We start from the raw sequence: 24594 nt of genomic DNA on the forward strand, positions 1-24594 counted from the left end.
AAAAATTCTAACCGCTTGATCAAATGTCTCTTCAGGTAGGAGCTCAGATACTTTTCCAATTACATCAAGTGATATTTTCATAAACTTTTCCCATTCAGTTTCAACCTAAATAATTCTTTTTATTTAATAACTAAATAAATCTATAATCATTAAGTTGTAACACTTATAAAAAAAAACATACATCACTATCAACTTTCCAATTATAAAAAAAACATACATGACTATCAACTTTCAAATTATAAAAAAAACATACATCACTATCAACTTTCTAATTATAAAAAAAAACATATATCACTATCAACTTTTCAACTATAAAAAAAAACATACATCACTATCAACTTTTCAATTATAAAAAAAAACATACATCACTATCAACTTTCCATTTATAAAAAAACATACATCACTATCAACTTTCTCCATATCCAGTTGAGATAACCACTTATTGTTATGAACATTTTGAACTTTGTGTAACATTTGCATCAAAAATTGTTGCAGAAAATCATTATACCTAAAATATCAATTTGACACTCTAATACAAATTTTTCAATATAAAAGATTGTTAACATGCTTTCACATCCTGTGTGTTACCAAAGATACAATGTAAAAAAACTACTTTGGTTGTACTTTTTCATTATTATGACTGCAAATTGTAATTTTGTATAAAAAATAAGTTGTCATTTTTCAATCTTCTTTTACATTGCCAAATAAAACTAAATTAATAAATACTTTCACAAATTTTTAATTAATATTTGACAAGTAAATAGTATTTGATAATAACAAATACTCAAGAATCATTTTTGAAACAACACTTGCCATTAATCAAAAAAAATTTATTTTAAAGCAGTTTTTCCATTATATTTAACTATAATTCGAAACTATTTTGTATGATAGATATAAAAATGGTTATTAACAACTCTTTGTGTTTAAAAAAGACAAAATCAAGTACACTTTTATATATATATATATATATGTATATATATATATATATATATATATATATATATATATATATATATATATATATATATATATATATATATATATATATATTATATATATATATATATTATATATATATATATATATACACATACATATATATATACATACATATATATATAACTGAACCCTCAGTCGATGTAGCAGTACTTCCTTGTAGCAGCAGGCTATAAGATAGTCGATATAGCAGCACTCATTATTACTGCGGATTTTAAAAAGAAACCTTTATATTGAGGACTTTATAGTACTTGCAACTAGTAAGTCCTCAATATATTATTAAAAAAAAAAAAAGTCCTCAAATTTTGAGTTTGGACGGGGACCAAATGCTTTCCTTCTTGCAAATCTGCACTTTCTAACAAGTTGACTCTGGTCAAATTGACCAGAGACATTTTCTCTCAGCCGATTTGTGACTGAGAGAAAAGTCGTTTTTTTTATTCATCAAAAGAAATTGATGCAAAAAGCACTAAAATCTTTTCTATGGCTAGTGATCTAGACAACATTTTTGTCACAGTCTCACAAGTGTTTTTTTGAGGTTTGAGGCACCTCTAAAAAATATTTTTTATTCAAAAAACTTTTAAATTGTATCATCAACCCTAAAAAAAAAGTTTTTTTTTTAGGGTTGATGATACAACTATGGTGGTTCAAACAACAATATTTTTGAAAAATATCTCCAGCTCTCACCTTAATGTGTTCTATATGATAAAACAACATTGGATTTAAGTTTTTTGAATAAAAAATATTTTTTAGAGGTGTCTCAAACCCGTTAACATTTAATAGGCCCCTAATATTATTATAAAAAAAGTTTTTTAAAAATATGTCTTGTTGGGTCTCAAAAGAAGCGAAATTGTAATAAATTTAAAAATAATAACTATTTTATAAAAAACATTGATAAAAAAGTCATAACTAAAAAACTTTTTGAAAACGCATATTTTTTATTTTAGTTGAACATTCATTTAAGACCCAACAAGGCATACTTTTAAAAAAAAAATTTTTTTTTATTAGGAACTCATTAAATGTCTTGAGGCATCCCTAAAAACATTTTTTATTCAAAAAACTTTTAAATGCAGCTTTATTTTATCATATAGACATTACACATTAAAGTGCGAGCTGCAGATATTTTTCAAAAATGTTGTTTTTTGAACCACCTAAATATAAAAATATATATATATAATTTATATCATCCCCTATCTTATTCTATCTACAAATGTAATAAATAAAATGTTATATCTAATATGTAAAATAAATACAAAAAAAAATTATATATAAATAAATACAATGTTCTATGTAATATAATATTTTAATAATTATTTTATTTAAATTAATAATTTAATTTAAATAAAATAAATTTATATTAAAAATTTTTTTAAAAGGGAAAGTAGAAAAAACATTTATTTAACTGTTTTTTTAAAATAAAAATTATTTAAAATTGCAGTGAAAATGTTTTTTACAACAATTAATGATATATTTTCCAGAGATCTGAGTTTTTGAGATCTAAACTTTTTTAGCCTAATAAAATATTAGTTTTAGAAGATAACGTTATTGAGTAAAAAAAATAAATTAACTTGGTTAATAAAAAATGACCTCAAAAATTTAAACATGACTGCTAAAATGCTCAAAACAAGCAGTTTTGATAGTTATAAATGTCTAATAAGTACCGTTCAAAAAAGTAAACATTGTTGATGCAAAAATAACAACAATTGCTATAAAAACATAAAACTTGATATCAAAAACCAACTGGTCATGACAGTGTGCTATTTATATTGTTGCAACTGTATACGAATAATTTTAAATGCATTAATTTTAAATTATGCTTTTTAAATGCATAATTCTAAATACACAAAATAGAGTGCTCAATGTTCTTAAAAGAACAGAGCAATAATAAATAAGTAGAAAATAACTCATCAAATTTTTTTCATAAATATATACTAATATTTTATTATAGGTTAATAATTAGATTATAATTTTATTTTGTTCTAAAACCATATAATAAATTTATGGTTTTTATATAATTGTAATTATTATAATAAAATAAAAACATGAAATTCAACATAAGTAACTTTTACCGTTGAATAACTGAAAGTTTATTATTTGCAGTTATGCAAGATGTTACTTTATTTATCAAATAGTCCAAAATAATAATCCAAATATCTAGACATTCCATAAACAACTCAGCAGACTCCTGAAAAACAAAAATAAAACTTCTAAACTAAAAATAAAAAAATTATTCATAATTAAACTATTAAAGTTTTTCAAATAAAAATCTTTATAACTTCCTGCTTTTTTATTTTAACATTATAAATGATTTTCTATTAAATGAAAAAAGAAACTGAAATAATACATTAAAAAATGTAAAATATAAAGATGCAAAAATCTTAAATATTTAATACTCAATTTATTTAATGAATTCACTCCCAACAAGGCAAGCTACCACTAATTAGGTTGGGAGTTAGCAGAAAGCAAAGAGGAGAGTTAAAGGAATAATATATAAATTGAAATTCGGTTCATTAATATACTTAATGATACTTCTGTATCATTTACAACATATAAAAAATATTGTAGATATATATCTTTGGTCCCGGGTAGAAAGGGCTCAAGTCAATTTTTCACAAAAAAAATTTTCATATTCATAGTATTTTTAAACATTCATAGTATCAAGAATTTTAATGGTTACATGTATTAGTAATGTAATATATACAATAAAAAAATACCTTAAATATGTAAGGATATAATGAACTTACACGTAGGAATTTTCAAACATTGATACTGCTGTCTCAAAAAGTTGGTCAAATTAACTTATGCCCTTTCTACCCGGGACCAAAGATATAATAAGATTATACTTGAAAACAATCTCCAGACTAGTGCTGGTAGTTTAAAATATTAATGAATACTTTTTTACTTTTTCAATAAACAATTTTAGTATGCAGTTAGTAGAGAAAGCTCAAGAAGCTTGTAAATTCAAGAATTAATTAGTTGAACTTATGAACTTTTGTTTAAATATAACTCATGAATAAAAATAAAGCTTTTTTAAAAATTAACTTTTTTTCTTAAATATAGAAGCATGAAAGAAAACCATTAAGAATTTACAATCTTTGGAAGTTTCTTTTTGAGCTAATTAGAAGCAATATAAAAAGTTCCATTGAGCTGTGTTTCTTTGAGATAATCTTTTAATAATCAATTTATTAGGACAGTTAACTTATATATCAAGCAGTATGATGTAACAATCACACCTACTTTAATTTTAAATGAAAAATAGACATGTAAATGCAGTTGTTTAACAATGATTAAAGACTTGAAATCTACTGAAAATAACAGAAAAGTTGTTTGCTTTGGAGTTGATGGTAAAATTGATACCGACACATTAGTTCTAACAGAAACGAAAAACAATAGCTGTAAGACAAGATTCTAAGGTTGTATTAAAGAGATTCACAGAAAAATAGCATCATATGACTGTGACTAAAAAACTCCTACCTAATCTTTATGATGGTCAATATCTTACTCACAAATTTATCTCTTTTTTTTTTTTTTTTTTTTTTTTAGATTATTCACCTCCCCAAGGCCTGAGGGGGGCCACTACAGTCGAGGAGGATACTAATTTTTTTTTTTTTTTTTTAAGTCGTTATTCGTGGTGCAACCCTCTCTCAACTCTCTAACTCCGAAACACGAACCTTGCCGAGCAAGGCCGCTGCGCGGAGAAACTAAGTTGAGCGCGGTACTTCCAGGGACGTGGTGGGAGTTGAACTCCGAACCTCTCGCTTACAAAGTGAGCGCTCTTACCACTACACCACTACTCTCTTGCAGGAGTAACAGGAAAAATCAAGCTCATTACCTCCATAAAGTTCTTAAAGAGTATGATTCTTTAAAAATTCTAAAAGTGGTTCTAGTAGAAAATACTTCAATAAACACAGGTCATAAAGCAGGAGTGGTTGTGGAGAAAAAACTTATAATATTATATTAAAAAATAGTATAAAGTAGTAGTTCAAGCAATACTTAGCAGTTCTAGACTAGTGTTGTCATGGTACTGAAATTTTAGTATTCGATACCAATATCTATCAAAATACTCTGTACTCAATACCAAATTTGTTACCTAAATGAAGAAAAAATTAATCTGACCATAAACCAAATTGCAAGCGTGCATAGTGCACATAAACTCTCATTTTTAACAAAAACTTGTATTTTTTGTATTTCTAGTCTGATTTTCTAAAAACTTTCTGAATAAAGTATATATTTTTTAATGCTCATTTTGATTTATAGACTTTACAATTTTTTTTAATTCTTTTTAATTAATTTTTCTTTTGTTGTATGTAAACTGTGTTACCAAATTTTTGTTATTTTACAAAATAAAGAAATAATTCAAAAAACAATTTTTGGGGAATGACTTACCTCCTACCTATTAGAGACCTCTAGTGATTTCTAAAACATTTCCAGTTATGCTTTAAATGACGGTAATGGTGCCATCAAAAAAGTTATAAAGTGATTTTTTCATTAAAAATTTTAGTTTTAAACTTAGGGCCAAAAAACTGCAAACTATTCTTTTCAAAAAAAATCTGTGGGCTAGTCGCTAAAAATAAATGTCGAGTTGGAAGCTTAAATTCATCTTTAGATACTATATTTAGTTTCAAGAAGAAAAATATTTAATTTAAAAAAAAAAATCTCAAATTTAATACTAATACAAATTGTTAATGTTCAAAAAAGGAAAAAAGTGAGTCAACCAACTAAACTGCAAGTCATCCTTATTTTGTTTGAATATAAATGAAAAGATTTTTAAGTTTTACAATGTACTCTAGCTTAATATAAACAAAATAATTATAATTTTAACTATATTTATTTATTTTTCAATTCACCTCTCCAAGGCTGAGAAGGCCACTACAGATGAGAAGGCTACTTGCGGTTATAACTCTATAACTCCGAAACGAACAAGGCCACTGCGCGGAGAAAAAAATACTTAACTTTAAGAAGTTATTTCAAAGGTTTTTAATTAAAATTTTTGAATTCCTGTTTAGTACTTCAAAATAATTAGGAAAGTGAACTTTTTATTTCATAAATATTCTAAAGACCTAAAGTTTTAAAACAGGCACTTTATTTTATTTTTCTTTATTTTACCATAAATATTTTTTGCCTTATATATTATATCAATAAGTTCTAAATTTACACAATTCTAAAACACCACAATAATCATTGCACAGAAACCGTTGAACCCTTCTTCAAAGTTCTCTAGGATGTGTTTTGCATTGTTTACAAAAGATTTTTAAGGTCTAACACTTAAATTCAAAAAAACTTGTGATTTAACTTTCTCTATTCCACAACAGTTACAAAAGTTTATAGACCATGAGCTCAAAGAAAATCTATCAGAAGTTTATAGACCATGAGCTATCAAAGAAAATCTATCAGAAGTGTGAAGTATATTCTATAAATATATATGTGTGTGTGTCTGTATGCGTAAAGTACTTATCGGATGGCTGTGCAGCACAATTTAAATACAGTTCAAAAAATTAATCATTCTTGGATAAAGTTTATTTATATCTGTAAAAAATGCAATCATGCAAACAATTGGGTATCAGCATTTATATTAGGGCAAAATGTTCTCCATTATTAATTGTTTTTAATAATATATAACTATTATTATATATTATTATAATTATTTATTATTAGTGGTATATATATATATATATATATATATATATATATATATATATATATATATATATATATATATATATATATATATATATATATATATATATATATATGTATATATATTTAAATTAGTAAAAAACACTTATCTAACTTTTATCTTCGACTTGAAGTTTCACCATTGCTGGATCATCAGGAAGAGTTACTAAATCTCAAAAAAAATCAATTTATAGAAAAAATATTTTACAGGAAGTTATAAATTATTATAAAAAATTTTTAATTACTATATTTTTTTGTTAACGGGAAGTTACAGAAAGTAATTATGAAATAATTTTCTTTGGAATGGGGATAGTTTAATTTGGTCATTTGTTTTTATAATTTTTTAAGAGGTATTTATTTTCGTGCCTACAAAAAAATTTTTTATAAAAAATTTAAAGAAAAAAAAAAAATTTTTTATAATAATTTATAACTTCCTGTAAAATATTTTTTTCTATAAATTGATTTTTTTTTGAGATTTAGTAACTCTTTCTGATGATCCAGCAATGGTGAAACTTCAAGTCGAAGATAAAAGTTAGATAAGTGTTTTTTACTAATTTATTATTGCTCTGTTCTTTAAGAACATTGAGCACTCTATTTGTAAAATACACTAACATAATTTACATATATATATATATTTATTTATTTATTTATAAATAATAATCTTTATTTAAAATTGAATAGCATTACAAGTAATGAATTGTACAATTTTATCCATCATTAAATACTAAAAAAAAGGTTGTTAAAAATGCAGGCAAACATATTATTCATGTATTGAAAAGGCAGTGGAGCTTTGAATGTTTCGTAGCAGGTAGAGGTCACTGACACCATCAAAAAAGTATACAAAGGTATTTTTGAATTAAAAAATGTTGATAGGTGGTGGTTTTTGCAGTGTTCAAAGCAAATGGGAATCTGTTTGCAGTGTTCAGAGCAAATGGGAATCTGTTTGCAGTGTTCAGAGCAAATGGGAATCTGTTTGCAGTGTTCAGAGCAAATGGGAATCTGTTTGCAGTGTTCAGAGCAAATGGGAATCTGTTTGCAGTGTTCAGAGCAAATGGGAATCTGTTTGCAGTGTTCAGAGCAAGTGGGAATCTGTTTGCAGTGTTCAGAGCAAATGGGAATCTGTTTTAAGTGTTCAGAGCAAATGGGAATCTGTTTGCAGTGTTCAGAGCAAATGGGAATCTGTTTGCAGTGTTCAGAGCAAATAATAAAAGTTTCTGCTGTTGGTATTAGTTAATTTAGTGATGATGATAATTTAGGCATGAGTCAACAAGGATCTTTTTAAGGATATTAATACAGACTTTGTCTAATAACTCTACAATGGCAAAACTAATATTGAAGCTGTTTGAATTCGTTACATCAATTCCAATAATGTTAAGAGAATTTTTATGGAAATGATGCATCTCTTTTTTTAGCAACAGGAACACTATATATCAAGTGACTAATAACATAAGATCTATAAACTTGTAGAAGGTTGAGCTTAGTGTGTCCAATTTGCTTAAGGCGTTTGAGTAGATATAGTACTGATTATATATTGTTGTGCACTTTTGTCCATTGTTCATCCTAATCAAGATTCTCATTGAGCACGATTCCAAGGTATTTGTGGCTGTTGACTTTTTCAAGCCCAGTATTGATGAGTGCAAGGTGTAACTTGAACTTCAGAGCACCTAGGATTAATTCTAATGATTTTACATTTAGAGCTATTAAATTTCATTCCATTGATAACAGACCATAGTAACAACAGACCATAGTAACAACAGACCATAGTGCAACACCATCTACAATGGATTGAGGTAAGTTGGCAGGAACTTATCGTAGATTATATAAGTTACGATGTCGTCAGCATATTTTTGAAGAATGGTTTCAGATGAAAGATTAATGTCAGAAATAAAGAGAATGAACAATATATTATAAGTATAATATAATAGTTATTATTGTTGTATAATATAATAATTATTATAAAAATAATAATAATATATAAATATAAAAATAGCTATTAAATGATAAGATAATATTACTTTATTTCTTTGTTATTGATTACTGATTCTTTTATATATTTATTTTTATCTAATTATTTATCATTATTTATATTTTTTTTTATTTCTACTTTTTTCAAATCAAAATACAAAATAGTTATGTCTAATTACTTAAAAGATAAAAAAAATGGTAACTAAAGAAACGGGTTTTTTTTTTAGATCTTAAATAGATCAAATGTTGCAGGTTGCTAAACCAAAAAATAGAGAAAAAAAGAAATATAAAAGTAGATTCCATTATGACAAAAAAAAGATCTGTACCTGCAATAAACTGTATTTAAGAAACATAATAAGAAGTTCAGCTGTAGGCAAAGTAGAATGTGATTCAAAACGACTGAAATGATTGCTCACCAATAATCCAAGATACTCTGTGAACTTTTCCAAGTAACTAAAAACAATATTTTTCTACTTTATTACCTGGTCATTCCAAGTCAACTAAGTCTTCCCAGGTTAACCCTCAACCTTCCCAGGTCAATATCTTAAATTTCTCAATACTTAAACTATTTAGAGGTATTTAGATTTTCAACATCTTTCAACAAACACAGGTGATAAAGCAGAAATGGTTATGGAGAGAAAAAACTTGTGGAAAAACTTAAATTCAAACGCTTATTTTAAAACATAACTTTTTAACGAATTGCTTAAAAAGTTATGTTTTAAATTTATGTAAATACAAAATATATTTTTATTTTCAAATAAATTTATCTAAAAATAATTTCTTTTTTTTATCTAAATCCTAAAACTTCTACTTAAAATTAAAATTTATATGAAGAAATTTTAATTTATATTTTAAAATTTATATGAAGAAATTTTAATTTGAAGTAATTCTAGGCAGCCATGAAGTAGTCATTTGAGTTTTGGGTCAAAACTAAAAGTCCTAAGGTTAGATGCCTGTTTCGGCAAAATTAGCAGTAAAAAAGAAGGCATGCTGGTTAAACGCTCTTCTAGTCCAGAGATTATAAAGATAAAATAATAGAAGCTCCAGAAATAAAAAATAACCCCAGAAGCTCCAGAAATATACTTTTGGAACTTATTTTGAGATTCAACAATTGAATGCGCCACCAACTGATCTAAATTCAAAGTAATTAATAAAAATATTCCAAACTGATAACAATTTATAAATATTTAGATAAAAAGTTATAAGCGACCTCTCTGATATTATATGACATCTCCTAAATATCTAAGAATTTCATCTAAATATCTAAGAATCATTATGAAATTAGGTGATTAAGAACAAGTTAGGATGATAAAATAATATATATATATATCACTTATAGTGATTATTTGATGAGTAGTCAAATTTATATCAAGGTTATTATTTTAAAGTAGTCACTTATGTCTTTTTTAAATATTCCTTTTTCATTTTACATTTTTATATATATATATATATATATATATTTTTTTTTTTTTTTTTTTTTTTTTTATTATTTCACCTCCCCAAGGCCCAGAAGGCCACTACAGATGAGGAGGCTACTTAATTGTGGTCATAACCCTCTCTCAACTCTATAACTTCGAAACACGAACCTTGACGAACAAGGCCGCTGCGCGGAGAAACAAGTTGAGCGCGGTACTACCAGGGACGTGGTGGGGATTGAACTCCGAACCTCTCGCTTATGAAGCGAGCGCTCTACCACTACACCACTACCGCATATATATATATATATATATATATATATATATATATATATATATATATATATATATATATATATATATATATATATATATATATATATATTTATATATATATATATCACTTATAATGCTTATTTATAAATAAGCAATCTGAAGTGATACTGAAATAACCTGCTGGCTTCAGTACATACATTGACTGATTAAACATGTAGAACATGGAAGGAGTGCTGCTACATTAACTTAAGTTTTGTGCTAGGACAGGGTGTTTTTTTTTCATTCTTCTTTTTTTTCTCTTTTTCTGAAAAATTTTTATGGAATATATATATATATATATATATATATATATATATATATATATATATATATATATATATATATATATATATATATATATATATATATATATATATATATAGTCCTCAGAACTAGGGTTGGCATTTGGCAATGCAGACCTAACTGCCATTCTTAAAGTTTTTGAGGTCAGCAAAAAATCACCAATCTTGTTTTTATGTTATATGGTAACCCCTTTGTGTCCAATTTTTTGCCCATCTGATGCTGAACTCTAACAGCTAAAGAGCAAAAATTTATAAAATTATAAATATATATATATATATATATATATATATATATATATATATATATATATATATATATATATATATATATATATATATATATATATATATATATATATATATAATATATATATATATATATATATTTATAAAAATTTTAACTATTTAGTTATTTATTTTATTTTTATTAGTTTCTTTATTCTAATTCATAATATTTTTTGCCAAATTAAACAATTTTTTGACCTGGCTAATAACCCTGACTAATCATGGACAGACCCTGTCCGTGATTGGCCTTTTGTAATTACTTGAAGTTTATTAGTTAACATTTATTTATATAACATTGAAATAAAAAGAAAGATAATAAAAAAACACTTATTAAGCGAAAGTTAATGAAATAAAAAATTTATTGACATACGTTATATATGTCAGTAATTGTCAAAATATACCAAAATCAATGGAAACCATTGACTTTGATATTTTTTTATCTATAATTATTACATTCCTGATAATTATCTATATTACTATTATTATTATTATTATTATTATTATTATTATTATTATTATTATTATTATTATTATTATTATTATTATTATTACTACTACTATTATTATTATAAATAATCTACAATAGAAGTAGTTAGCTTCTATGAACTGGACAACTAAAGATGCACTGCTATAGTAGACTTTATTCTAGTATAGTGACAAAAATTATCGTAATTGTTTTTAAATTCGTTGACAGAATGTGAGGAAACAACTGAAGAAGGCAAGGCATTCCATTAGGATGCAATGCTATTAAGTAAGAAGTTAAGTCGATGCGAATTATTTGAAATTTCTCTGACAATGGCATGGTTGTGAATTTTGTTTCGTAAGTAAGCATCTGGTTAGCTTTTAATCCATTGAAACATTATCCTTTCAGTTTTAGGAGAAGAAAAATGTGTGAGACACGATCAAAAGCTTTAGTGAAGTCTAAAAGAATTGGTAGTGCAGAGCAACAATCATTAAGAGCTTTGGTAATAATGTCTAATACTTCTAAAAGATTAGTCGTACACAAACGATTTTGAACAAACCCATGTTGATGATAGGATAATAAATTGTGGGTGTACAAATGGTTTGCCATAAAGTCGCTAAGTAACTTTTCCATAATCTTACAAATGACAGCAGTAAGCAAAATAGGGCGATAGATATAGCAAAATAGAGTTTTCTGGATCAGTACAACAACCTTTCTTGTGAATGGGTCATTTGCAAGCTTCCAATATGATGGAACTTGACCAGAAACTATGGAGCATTTTAATATAAGTAAAAGTGGCCTACTGAAGCTAGCTAAGCAACAATATATTTTTAAAACACAAGCGTGTATACTATTAATACCTGTATAAATGACCTTCCTGACAATCTTAACTTTAGAGTAGCTCTATTTACTGATACAACCTTATATTCCAGTTTGCTGATGATACATCCTTATATTAAATTATATTTATATTGTTAAGAATAAACTATCACTTTTTGATTGGTCAGAACAAGCAACCAATCTTTCTTCTCTGACAGTTTGGGAGTCCCATCAATTAATGAAACAAAAACTCAGCTAATCATTATTACAAGTATGTTATCAGGCTTAAAAACAATAGATTTTAAGTCATCAAATCTTATGAATTTTTTCATGTCATCAACATTTTAAGAGCTTTTGGACATCAGAGACTAGGAAAAATTAAAGATTTAAAACTGAAGTGATTTTGGGACTCCGCATTACTGAAAATAATATTTTACTTAAAATATTTTATAAATTTTTAATTCTATAATATAAAACAATAATTATGACAATAGCAATCCAATTAATTTTTTAATAAATAACATATTAAATTATTAAATTAGGCACATAAAAAGAGAATAAAAATTAAAAGAATAAAAGCTTTTAAACAAACCTGTAATCAATATTTAACAGACCAGAAGATTCTTTTGTAATTATATTTAAAAGGTTGAAAGTTTGTTGAAACATTTGCATCAAAAATGATTCATACTCTGCAGGTATGAATTTTTTCGACATTATCTCATTAATACAACTCAATGCATGAATACCTATAGGGACAACAAAAAATGAAAACACAAAGCTGAAATTAAAAAATGGCAAATAAGATTTTTTTTTTAATGATTCATCATTGAAATACTTTTACATAATATATATGTACTACTATGCTTATATATAAATATTACAAAATTAAAAAACCTTCATTTAAAATATCATGCCAACCACAGATCTGAATCAACTATATTTTATTTTTTTAAAGAATGTGAAGTTCCAAAAAAAAGCTTTGAAAGTCACATAATAACTATTTATTTCTGGTTTTTGGTCTCCAGGAGCCCAATAAATGTTGATTTTTATAGACAAATTTAGTTGTAAATAAAAATTAACATTAAGAAGAAATTACTAATATTTTGGTTAAAGAAACTATCAATTTTAAACATGGAGTTCTTATGCAAAATGATCAGGAAAAATCTGAGACTCTCTTTCTTAGTAACCTATGACTCAAATAATGGCTGCCTAGAGTCTTATTAAAATTGAATATAATAAAAAACTCGGTAATGGTACTAACTTTTCAAAATTAAACAAAAACAACTTTAAAATATCACTTAAAACAAAAGTATATAGATTTACTATAGTGTTTATAGATTTACTATAGTGTTTATAGATCTACTATAGTGTTTATAGATCTACTATAGTGTAAATCAGCAAATGCGTACTAGAGCTTTTTTTTATAGCATTTTTCAGAAAAAGTAGAAAAAGCAGTAGGCTATAAGATAGTAAATATATGTACTAAAGCCCCCAGCCGCAGACTATTTCAGCGTGACGTGACAGTGCTTATGTAAGCACACATTTATTGTTGTATAAATAACTACATATATATATATATATATATATATATATATATATATATATATATATATATATATATATATATATATATATATATATATATATATATATATATATATATATATATATATACATGCTATAATATATATTACAGGCCTTGTTAAGAAGCGTTACGCAGCTCGCATTTTGCTTGCGAAAAGGTGATTTGCCTACGCGTTTAGCAGTTTTGCGCTACGCAAAAACTTATATCTTTTAGAATATTTAAATTATCTTTTGATTGCCGTTAACGTGACGTTTATTCAGAAGAAATAAAGTCGTAAGTAAAAGCATTTAACCGCAATTGTAAACTAATAGATTTTTTGTTTAAGAAACAGTTTGTTTCATAATTTTTTTTGTTTTTGTGAAAAATTAGTTTAAAAAAATAAAGTGTTTTAAGTTTTATCTTAAGGAATTAAATATATAAATTCCTTTTAAATTCAAAAATTATTTTTAGTCATAATAGTTTAAAAAATGCACGATTTATTTTGATGTAAATATTTTATTAATAAGATATTTTGTTTATTGTTAATTCAATAACGTAAAGTTTTAATGACGTTCGTTTAATTTATGAAAATAAATTATGATCACGAATATGTTATCTGTAACTGATAAATAACAAAAAAAAACTCTTTATTGTTTAAAAACATTATTAAAAAGAGTTCACAAATTAAATAAGAAAAAGTTTATTAACATTTAATAAAATAACCAAAAACCAACTGTAAAATCATAAGAAAATAAACAAACATTATTTTACGTTTCATGAAAAAAATATTTTTTTTCAAAATAAAATTTAATTCATATTTGAAATAATAAAAATGATTTTTTAAATAAGAACTTAGGTTTTATTTTACTTTTGTTATAGTGAGAAAAAAAAAAACTGTCTGTATGATTTTCAACGCGTTAATAAAATAACTTTAAATACAATGCGGTACTTGAAAAGACGCTAGTGACGCAATAAAACTTCTAACGATGCAAAATATATTTGCTAAGTTGAGTTACTTAGAAATGTGTTACGCGTTTTCGCTACGCAGCGAAATCTCGTAACAAGGCCTGATATTATATATATATATTATATATATATATATATATATATATATATATATATATATATATATATATATATATATATATATATATATATATATATATATATATATATATATATATATATATATATATTACATGCTATAATATATTATATATACATACATACATATATATATATATATATATATATATATATATATATATATATATATATATATATAAATATATATATATATATATATATATATATTACATGCTATAATATATTATATATACATACATACATACATACATATATATATATATATATATATATATATATATAATATATATATATATATATATATATATATATATATATATATGTATGTATATATATATATATATATATATATATATATATATATATTATACGCTATAATCATAATCATGTTGTTTCACTATAATTTCAAATTTAAAAATCAAATCATAAACATGTTTGTATGAAAATCTAATTATGCAATAATTTGTTTGAAAGAAGTAAAAATGGCTTTAGGTAAGCAGAACTTATATGACAGGGCTTGTGATGAAGCGCGATAGCGCTTTGTTCGTAAAACGCGTCCGTAAACGGTATTTTCAAACCTTCTAGGCGCGATAAACAACCCTCGTTCAGCTTATAACAAGCGTATAAAATAACGCTCGTCCAATAGTTTGGATTATTTTTTTATTTTCATAAAATATTTAAAAAAGATTTTTTATTAAAGATATTCTATTATCAAAGCACTGATATAAAATATAAAAGGCACTACGCCGTTCTCTTTTGCACTAACGTAATGAATGAGCAGTTTGAAGTTGTTAATAGTCACTAATTTCAATAATGGAATGTGCATGTGGAAACACTATATGAATACGAAAATGCGCAAATATAATAAGAATAGAAAATTAGAAAACCATTATGAGAAAATTGAAACTGCAGAGTATTTTTAATCTTGTAAAAATATCAAGTAAGATTTATTTGATTTATTGTTTGTAATATTCCACACATCGTTTATAATAAAATTAAATATTAATAATAGAGTAATTTTTAAAATTAGTTTTTAATAGTATAGCTTTTTTATTAACTATTATTTATTTAAACTCAAATTTAAAACGATTCTGTTGTTTAGAATGTTCGCAATCAAGGACATTTGAAAAGGAAACAAAGTAATGATGTCAACATTTATTAAATGGAAAGTTGAAGAGGTAATAGGCTTTAGAACTGAAATTACCAACAGAACTAAATACATTATTGAAATTTACTGCAAAGTTTGTACAAGAAATAGAGAAGCGGTATTACAAGGTTGTAAAGGTTTAATACGACAATGTGCTTTACGGTTTATCGATGGGACGAACTTTGTGTCGATCTGCACAACTCAAAGACATTTTGAAACATATCTCACCTTACTGCAATAAGGTGTGAGGGCGAGAAACTCTCAAATGAGCGATGTGTTACGTCAACCGATGGAATACAAAATACAAAATCCTCAAAGGTAATTAATAAATTATTACCTTTCAAATAAAGATTTTTTATTCTTATTTACCAGATTCTAATATCTTAATTTTGAACTGTGCTAAGTCGTCGTTTGCAGGCCTGATCAGGAAGTCGTGTGATCGTACACTATTAATATATTTTGTTTTGATGATTTGGCCATCAACCATTTACACATTTGCAAATGCTTGATGATGTTTATGTTAAATTTTGATATTTAATTATTTCTAAAACGCGCTGAAAAAATTAAACTAAACTAAGAGAAAGTTAAAAAAAAAATAATAACCTAAAAATAATTTGTCAACAAAAGAAAAAAATTAAACCTAAAAAAACTTAACGAACTTTAATCCTTAAAATAAGAAATTCTTTAGTACTAACCATTTGATTGGTTTCTTATAAAAAAAAAACGTGTACTTAACATTAGTTAAAAAAGCTCGAACGTTTTTTTCTTTAAAAAAAACTAAATGAAATCGATGTTTATAAAATATATTATAGAAAAAGTTTTAAACTATGATTCAATTAAGATTGGTACTGCATAAAGTAAAAGCTTGAGGAAACAGTGTACTTTTGTTATTGTGATATTCTTTTGTTTCTTAGATACAGGCGTCAATATCGCCTTCATTAAAAGTTTTACCGGATGACGCCTATATAAGACTAGTAAACTGTGCCTATGAAATGGCCCTTCTGCCAACTATGCCGCACAAAAACTTTGCTGTTATTGTAAGTATCAATATGTTGACTATTTTAAATATACTAGATAAAGTATTCAATAGTTGGTTCAAATAAAAATAGTTGGTTCGTATGTTTCCAACTATGTAAATTTTACTAATCTATTGTAAATTTAACTTTAAATCGAAAAATATAACACATCATTTACGAAAAATGTTTAGGTAAAGAGCTGTAAGATCAATGGTGTTAAAATGATCAAACGTAACAAAAATGGCGCTAGCGGGCTTGAATTCGTAAAATGCATTGCAATGGCTGTGCGTGAAAAATGTGCCAATATCCTGAAAGAAGCTCAATTCTTCTCAATTTTGTGCGATGCTTGCCAAGCTCGAAAAACAAAGAAAGAAAAAGAGTTAGTTTTGGCAAGAATTGAAAGATGTGGGTCTCCTTTTTATATGGTTCTCCTTTTTATATGGTTCTGGATTACAAAAATAAATTAGTCAGTATAACATCCGATGGTGCAATTGTAAACTATGAAAAATATTGCGGTGTCATAGCGCAAATAAAGGCAGATAGGGAATGGCTACTTCCAGTTCATTGTGTCAACCACAGAGTCGAACTGGCAGTTAAAGAGGTTTTTTCCGAGATCTCTAAATTAAAAAAAGTTGATGAATTTTACAATACAAATTTTTATCTGCTTCGAAACTCGGGGAAAATAAAACAAGAAGTAATAAATGCATCTGCAGCTTTAGGTAAAGTTTACCGCAAAGTTTGCGGTAAAACGTTGTGGCTTAAAACCATAATTTATATTTTAGTTTATCGTTTTATTTTCCTTGGCTCATAGTGAAAACACATTACAAGATTACCTTTCTTACATTATCTGGGTTTTTTCTAAGATAAATGTAAACTATTCAATTTTAAATATTAAACTAGATTAGATATTTTAGGTACTACGCAACAGGAATGAGGTTTGTTGGCCATCATATAAGAGCTTTTAAGAATTTATTGGAGTCCTAGCCAGCTTATATAGTGGCCTACGAGAACTACGTAAATGAACGGAAAAACCCTATAACTACAAAAGCAAAGGTTCATGGGTTACTAAAGAAATTCAAATTATATAACTTTCTTTGCACTGGTGCTGTTTATCATGATTTGCTAGAGCTCATTGTGCCAGCATCAAAAGTATTTGAAGCAAATGAACTGTTGCCGCATGATATTCTAGCTACAATCAACCGAACAAGTTTAGAACTGGAATTGAAGCTCGAAGAAATTGATACAGATTTAGAATTTCTAGATAGCTATGTATAACGTTACATGGTTATTGAAGGCAAACATAACTTACCTGAAACACTGTCTGGTCAGTTTAGTAAAACTGGCGACAAACGAAAACACCCCAGTAATAGAAAGTATATAATAGTAAACTTAGATATAACTTGGTTGACGTAGATCAAGCATTATGCTTAGTCAGAAATATTAAGAGAAAGGTTATACCCAGACTTATAAATACGTTAAACAGCAGATTCACAAGCATAAAGGAAGAGTCTGAGATTTATCACGCCATGGGGCTCATCGGCCTGCAGAACTGGGCTGACAACAAAGAGTTTGGCTTGGATGAAGTAAAGTTTTTGTCCACGCATTTTAAAACACCATTGGAACATTCCAATTTTAATGAAAAGTTAGTTTTCCGAGAATGGAAACTATTTTTGATTCATTCAAGAACAAATCTTGAAGCAATGGTACGCAAACGCCAGACAAGAGAAATTTGGAGGTCGACGTTCTTGTACAAAAAGTCAAAGTTCCTAATTTATTAAAAGTTATATCGATTATCTTTGCAATTTCCGGATAAAACTCAAGCGTGGAGCGAATGTTTAGCACAGTAACTAGCATATTATCAGATCAACTTTTATCTATGAATCACGACACTCTAAATGATAGCATTATGATATTAGGAAACCATGGAAGCTGGTCAAAAGAAGAAATAATCCTGATTAAAAAGCGAGCAAAAGAAATTTATTTGAATAAGAGACGAGTGGTTCAAGTTGATGATGATCCAGTTGACTATATGACAACAGCAACAACATTAATTACAAATCAAATTTTTGATGACGATGATGAAATAGACAGTGCTGATGAAGACATGACTGATGAATTAGCTGCATTCAGTTTCGACAATGTAGAAGAGAAAACACCATTGACAACAGTTGAGGGGAAATCTGTTATTTAACTTATAATGAATAGTTTTAAAAAAAGAAGATTTTCAAATTATTCTTGTGTTATTTTTTTAAGATAAAAAAGCATAATTTAAAAAAGAAATTTTAGAAAAAATTAAATGATTGATTTGAATAAAAAATATCAAGAAATATAAAAACCATTAACCGTTAATTAAGTTTACAGCATAACATTTTAAAATACATATATCGAAACAACGAAGCAAAACTAAGTCGCTAAATTATACTTCAATATTAAATCAATAAGAAGTTGCGTTTTTGTTTGATATTACTTTTTTATAACATAAACAGTTAAAAATAAAATCACCATCTGACAATATACAAGAAGTTTGGAAGTATAAAAATCTACTTAGTTGAAGTAGTTTTATGAGTGTGATACTAATTCAAACATTTTTTGACGAAAGAATTATGTAACAAATAAAAAAAGATATAAAAAATAAAAAACTTTTTATGAGCATTGCCGACGTTATCTCGAGCGCACATAACCACGCTCGATCAAAACATATTCTAATTTTACGAGCGCGATATAACACGCTTGACAATTTTCTTCATCACAAGCCTTGATATGAAAAAATATAACTAACACTAAAGTAGAATGTAAACAATAAAAGACATATAGCTATTAGTAATAGCGATAGAAAAAAAATATTATAAACTAATAAAGTACAATGAGATGTACACATAATACACAATAGGTGTTCGGAATAATAAATATTTAATACTTACCAAGTTCACTGCTTTTACCAGTAAAGTTACAGCCATACTCTGCAAATTGAAAAACTTTAGAAACAAGTGCTGGTGTTATTACTTGAGACAATGGCAACCATGAAATATATTGAGTCAAACAACTAAATATAGATATACATATTTCTTCAGTAACTTTGTCCATATCTGAGCTGGTTCTTGTGTTTTGTGATAAAAATAGCCCATTTAATAACAGACTGTTAGCAGGTGAATGATGAGGCGAATGCTGTGGTGTATGAAACGGTGATCTTTGATTTGGCGAAGGAGGAGGAGTAACTGTAGAAGCAGAAATTGATTTATGAATAAAAGAATTAAGGATTTCAGTTAAAGTGCGAAGTGCATCAGGAATATGTCTCAGAAGTTGCTCTCTAAGCTCTTGTCTGCGAGACATATTTAAGTCCTCACGTGGTGAAATAAATTCTTCTGATATCATTTGGAGAGTAATGACACCAATCAATGTAGTGCTTGGCTCTTTTACCAGCTAAAATAATCTACTCGCTTAGAATGTTTTATTAGTTGTAAAGGAAAACTAAATTCATTATAAGTAAAGTTTAAAATATTATTTTATAAATATATAATAAACAATAAAAACAAACAAAAACAGTTACAATAAATATAAAATAAGATTAGAATAATGTTATAATAACAATCCTAATAATAATTATAATACTATCATAATAAACAATAATTTATTTAATAATTTTTATATCTTACATCTTTAATTAATGACTTATATAGACATGTCTCATTGGTAATATATCATTAATCATCATTTATTTAATTTGTAGGCTCATTTTACCAATGAAAAAGGAAAAAAAAATTTACCTGCATATAAAATAAATGGAACAATAAAAAGAAAATTTACCTGCATCACATTAGAAAAAAATGAGGGATAAAACATTGGCCAATCATTTCTTCCAATATTAACTATGACTTTGATGCATTTGTTGCGAATAAAAGGAGCCATTTCTTTATGTTTTGAAATTAACAAATTATAAACAACCTTTCGCACCTGCTGTTTATCATTACCAGGGAAACTAAGCCACTTTCTGTTAACAATAGTCTAAATAGTAAGAGAAAACACAATTAAAAGTAAATTTAGTTTGCGTATCTAGTAACTTATCCACTGTTTCAATAAAATTTAATTTTCTTTTGTTTAAATAACTATTGTGTAAGTATTTTTAGGTTTTTACAGCTTTTTGTTTTTTGTTTTTAAACAAATTTTTATTACTACTATACAATTAACTAATCTATTTTTTATCTGGATCAATCAAACTTATAGATGATTTAAATATCATTTCTTTATATTCTTGTCAAAGCTTCTTAAGTAATTTGAAATAAACTTTAACTGATTTAAAATAAATTTTAAACTGATTATACTAACCTCAAGAATGCTTAAAGAATACATGTGAACATAACTGTTTGAACAATTTTCCAAAAAAAACAAACATTGAATCCAAGATCCATCTTGAATAGCGAACCTGTTTAAGAGTTCTTCTACAAAAAAAAATATGACTTTTTTATTTTTTTGAATAAACTTATAAATTATTCTAAACATATTGCTATATATATATATATATATATATATATATATATATATATATATATATATATATTATATATATATATATATATATATATATATATATATATATATATATATATATATATATATACATACATACATACATATATATATATATATATATATATATATATATATATATATATATATATATATATATATATATAGAGAGAGAGAGAGAGAGAGAGAGAGAGAGAGAGAATAGAATAGACCTGAAAAGATGCTGTACACACTTATATATATATATATATATATATATATATATATATATATATATATATATATATATATATATATATATATATATATATATACATACATATATATATATATATATATACATATATATATATATATATATATATATATATATATATATATATATATATATATATATATATATATATATATATATATATATATATATATATATATATATATATAGAATAGAATAGACCTGAAAAGATGCTGTACACACTTATATATATATATATATATATATATATATATATATATATATATATATATATATATATATATACATACATATATATATATATACATATATATATATATATATATATATATATATATATATATATATATATATATATATATACATACATATATATATATATACATATATATATATATATATATATATATATATATATATATATATATATATATATATATATATATATATATATATATATATATATATATATATATATAGAATAGAATAGACCTGAAAAGATGCTGTACACACTTAAGGCGTGTTGAGTCATAATTACATAGAATTAAGACTATGACAGCCGATTACAAAATATAATGTTCAGAATACTTATCAATGCTGTTTTTAAAAAAATTTAAGTTATCTTTATCTATTATTTGAGGAGGAGAATTCCAATCATTTTAATAATTCATTAATCATTTGTAATTCTGTTTGTGAAGAAATGGTGATGAATTCTCGTATTGGTAAATTGTCTGCCTATTCTACAATTGTTACTTCTACTTATCGCTCCAGTCTAAAATTTAAGGGAGGGTGGTGAAAATTAACAATATCTTTTCAATTTGAGATCTTATACATTTGAATCAGATTACCTCTTCTTCTTCTATCATGCAAAGTTGGCAGTTCAAGTATCTTTAATCTTTCTTCATATGATTTCCCCCTTAAAGATTTGATTCTAGTACTAACGAATTGTATAGTAACTTTAATCAAAATTCATCTAAATACTCAAAAGAGTTTTTGATCATGCCTAATTTTCTGTTTGCTTTGCCTATAGCTGAATTAGTATGATATCTCCACTCTAGATTACTTGAAATCAAAATTCTAAGATCTTTTTCTATTGTTGTTTCTGTTAAAACAGAGTTGTTCAATTTATATTCATATCTAGGATTCTTTTTACCAATATATATGACTTAACATTTTGATTCATTAAATTTAATTAACCAATCTTTAGACCGTTTTACTAACCTGTTAATGTCCTCTTGTAATAATTTATTATTATCATAACGATGATTGATTGAAATAAATTTGGTATCATCTGCATATAATTTAGTGACTTTCATAATCCCTCTACATAGGTTATTAATGAAGATAACAAATAAAAGAGGTCTGCGGTACTCCATTGGTAACCATCGTCCAACTTGAAATATATTCTCTTATCACCACCCTCTGAGTTCGATCTGACAAAGATGATTTACACCAATTTAACAAAGATGACCCAAATCCCACTCTAAATAATTTTTTCAGTAATTTCCTGTGAGAGACTGAATCAAATGCTTTTTTGAAATCCAAAAACAACTGAAATGTCCTCTTGATATGCTTACGTGACTAAATCTAATGTTTCCAACAGGTTTGTTATACAACTTTTGTTATTAAGAAAACCATGTTGCTCTTTAGAAATTAAATTCAATGAGAAACACCATCATACAATCTCTAATAATTCGCTCCATAATTTTAGCCAACAATTGATGTTAATGAAGCCGGTCTATAATTTGTCGGATCTCGTTTATTACCCTTTTTGAATAACGGAACAACGTTTCCACATGATCATAACTTTGGAATAGTTCCTATTCTAAAAGATTTATGAAATATTAATGCTAAACAACTTTACAAAGATTATGAACATTCCCTTAAAACTTTTGAGTGAACATTATCTGGACCTACTGATTTGTACATGTTTAAATTACTCAAATGTTTCTGAATAATAGGAATACTAAAATATGGGTCAGGACATTTTTTTAAAAGATTGTTGGCTAAAACTTCTTCTGATAAATCATCTTGTATAAAAACAGATGCAAAAAATTCATTAAGAGTGTTTACTACCTCCTAATTATCAGTAGTTATAATACCATTATGTAGCTTTATTGCTTTGATAGAGTTTTTAAATCTTGTTTTGTTATTTATATATGCGTAGACAATTTTATAATTGTTTTTTGAATTAAGTGCCAAGTTTCTTTCAAAATTGCGAATACTTTTTTTGACAAGTTTTTTTATATCTTTATTTAATTTTTTATACTTATTGACTTCTAAAAAACTTTTAAAACCTGAATTTCTGTTTCTAAACCAACTTTTTTGTTTTTCTTTACACATACTTTTAAGTTCACTTATCAACCACAGTGAGATGTTTTTTGTTGAAAAGAGTTTTTATCTAAATTTAGTGTTGGAATATATTATCACACCCTATTTCATATTTTCTAAGCCATTTTTTGTAACATTCATTAACACCAAACCATTTAAATTCTTGTACCCAGTTTAAGTTATTAAAATACAATTTTAGCACTTTATAGTATCCCTTTTTCCATAAAAATTTTTTCTTCTTTATTGTTTGTTGTGGTATTATTAAATTAGACCTATTTTCATATCCAAATCTAAATTTCAAAATATGATGACCATGATCGATGCCACCTAACAGTGGAAAATGCTCCAAAATATAAACTCTGCTGCTATTATCCGTTTATTATTATTATTTTAAAAACATTGCTAAATATATATAT

General features: G+C 25.5%; 1 protein-coding gene across 1 annotated transcript in view; it reads right to left on the reverse strand.

Moving 5' to 3' along the window:
* The window catches only part of LOC100205570 (exportin-6), a 75035-nt gene that overhangs the window by 49935 nt on the left and 506 nt on the right, over positions 1-24594 (reverse strand). The window contains exons 3-10 of the mRNA XM_065803025.1: positions 21391-21503; positions 20872-21069; positions 19989-20487; positions 12826-12979; positions 8961-9087; positions 3063-3178; positions 400-508; positions 13-105 (exon numbers count right to left, since the gene is read on the reverse strand). Coding sequence (XP_065659097.1) covers positions 13-105; positions 400-508; positions 3063-3178; positions 8961-9087; positions 12826-12979; positions 19989-20487; positions 20872-21069; positions 21391-21503 — 1409 coding nt within the window. The remainder of the gene's footprint in view (positions 1-12; positions 106-399; positions 509-3062; positions 3179-8960; positions 9088-12825; positions 12980-19988; positions 20488-20871; positions 21070-21390; positions 21504-24594) is intronic.

This window comes from Hydra vulgaris, chromosome 08 (genome assembly GCF_038396675.1).
Source record: "Hydra vulgaris chromosome 08, alternate assembly HydraT2T_AEP".
Lineage (NCBI taxonomy): Eukaryota > Metazoa > Cnidaria > Hydrozoa > Anthoathecata > Hydridae > Hydra > Hydra vulgaris.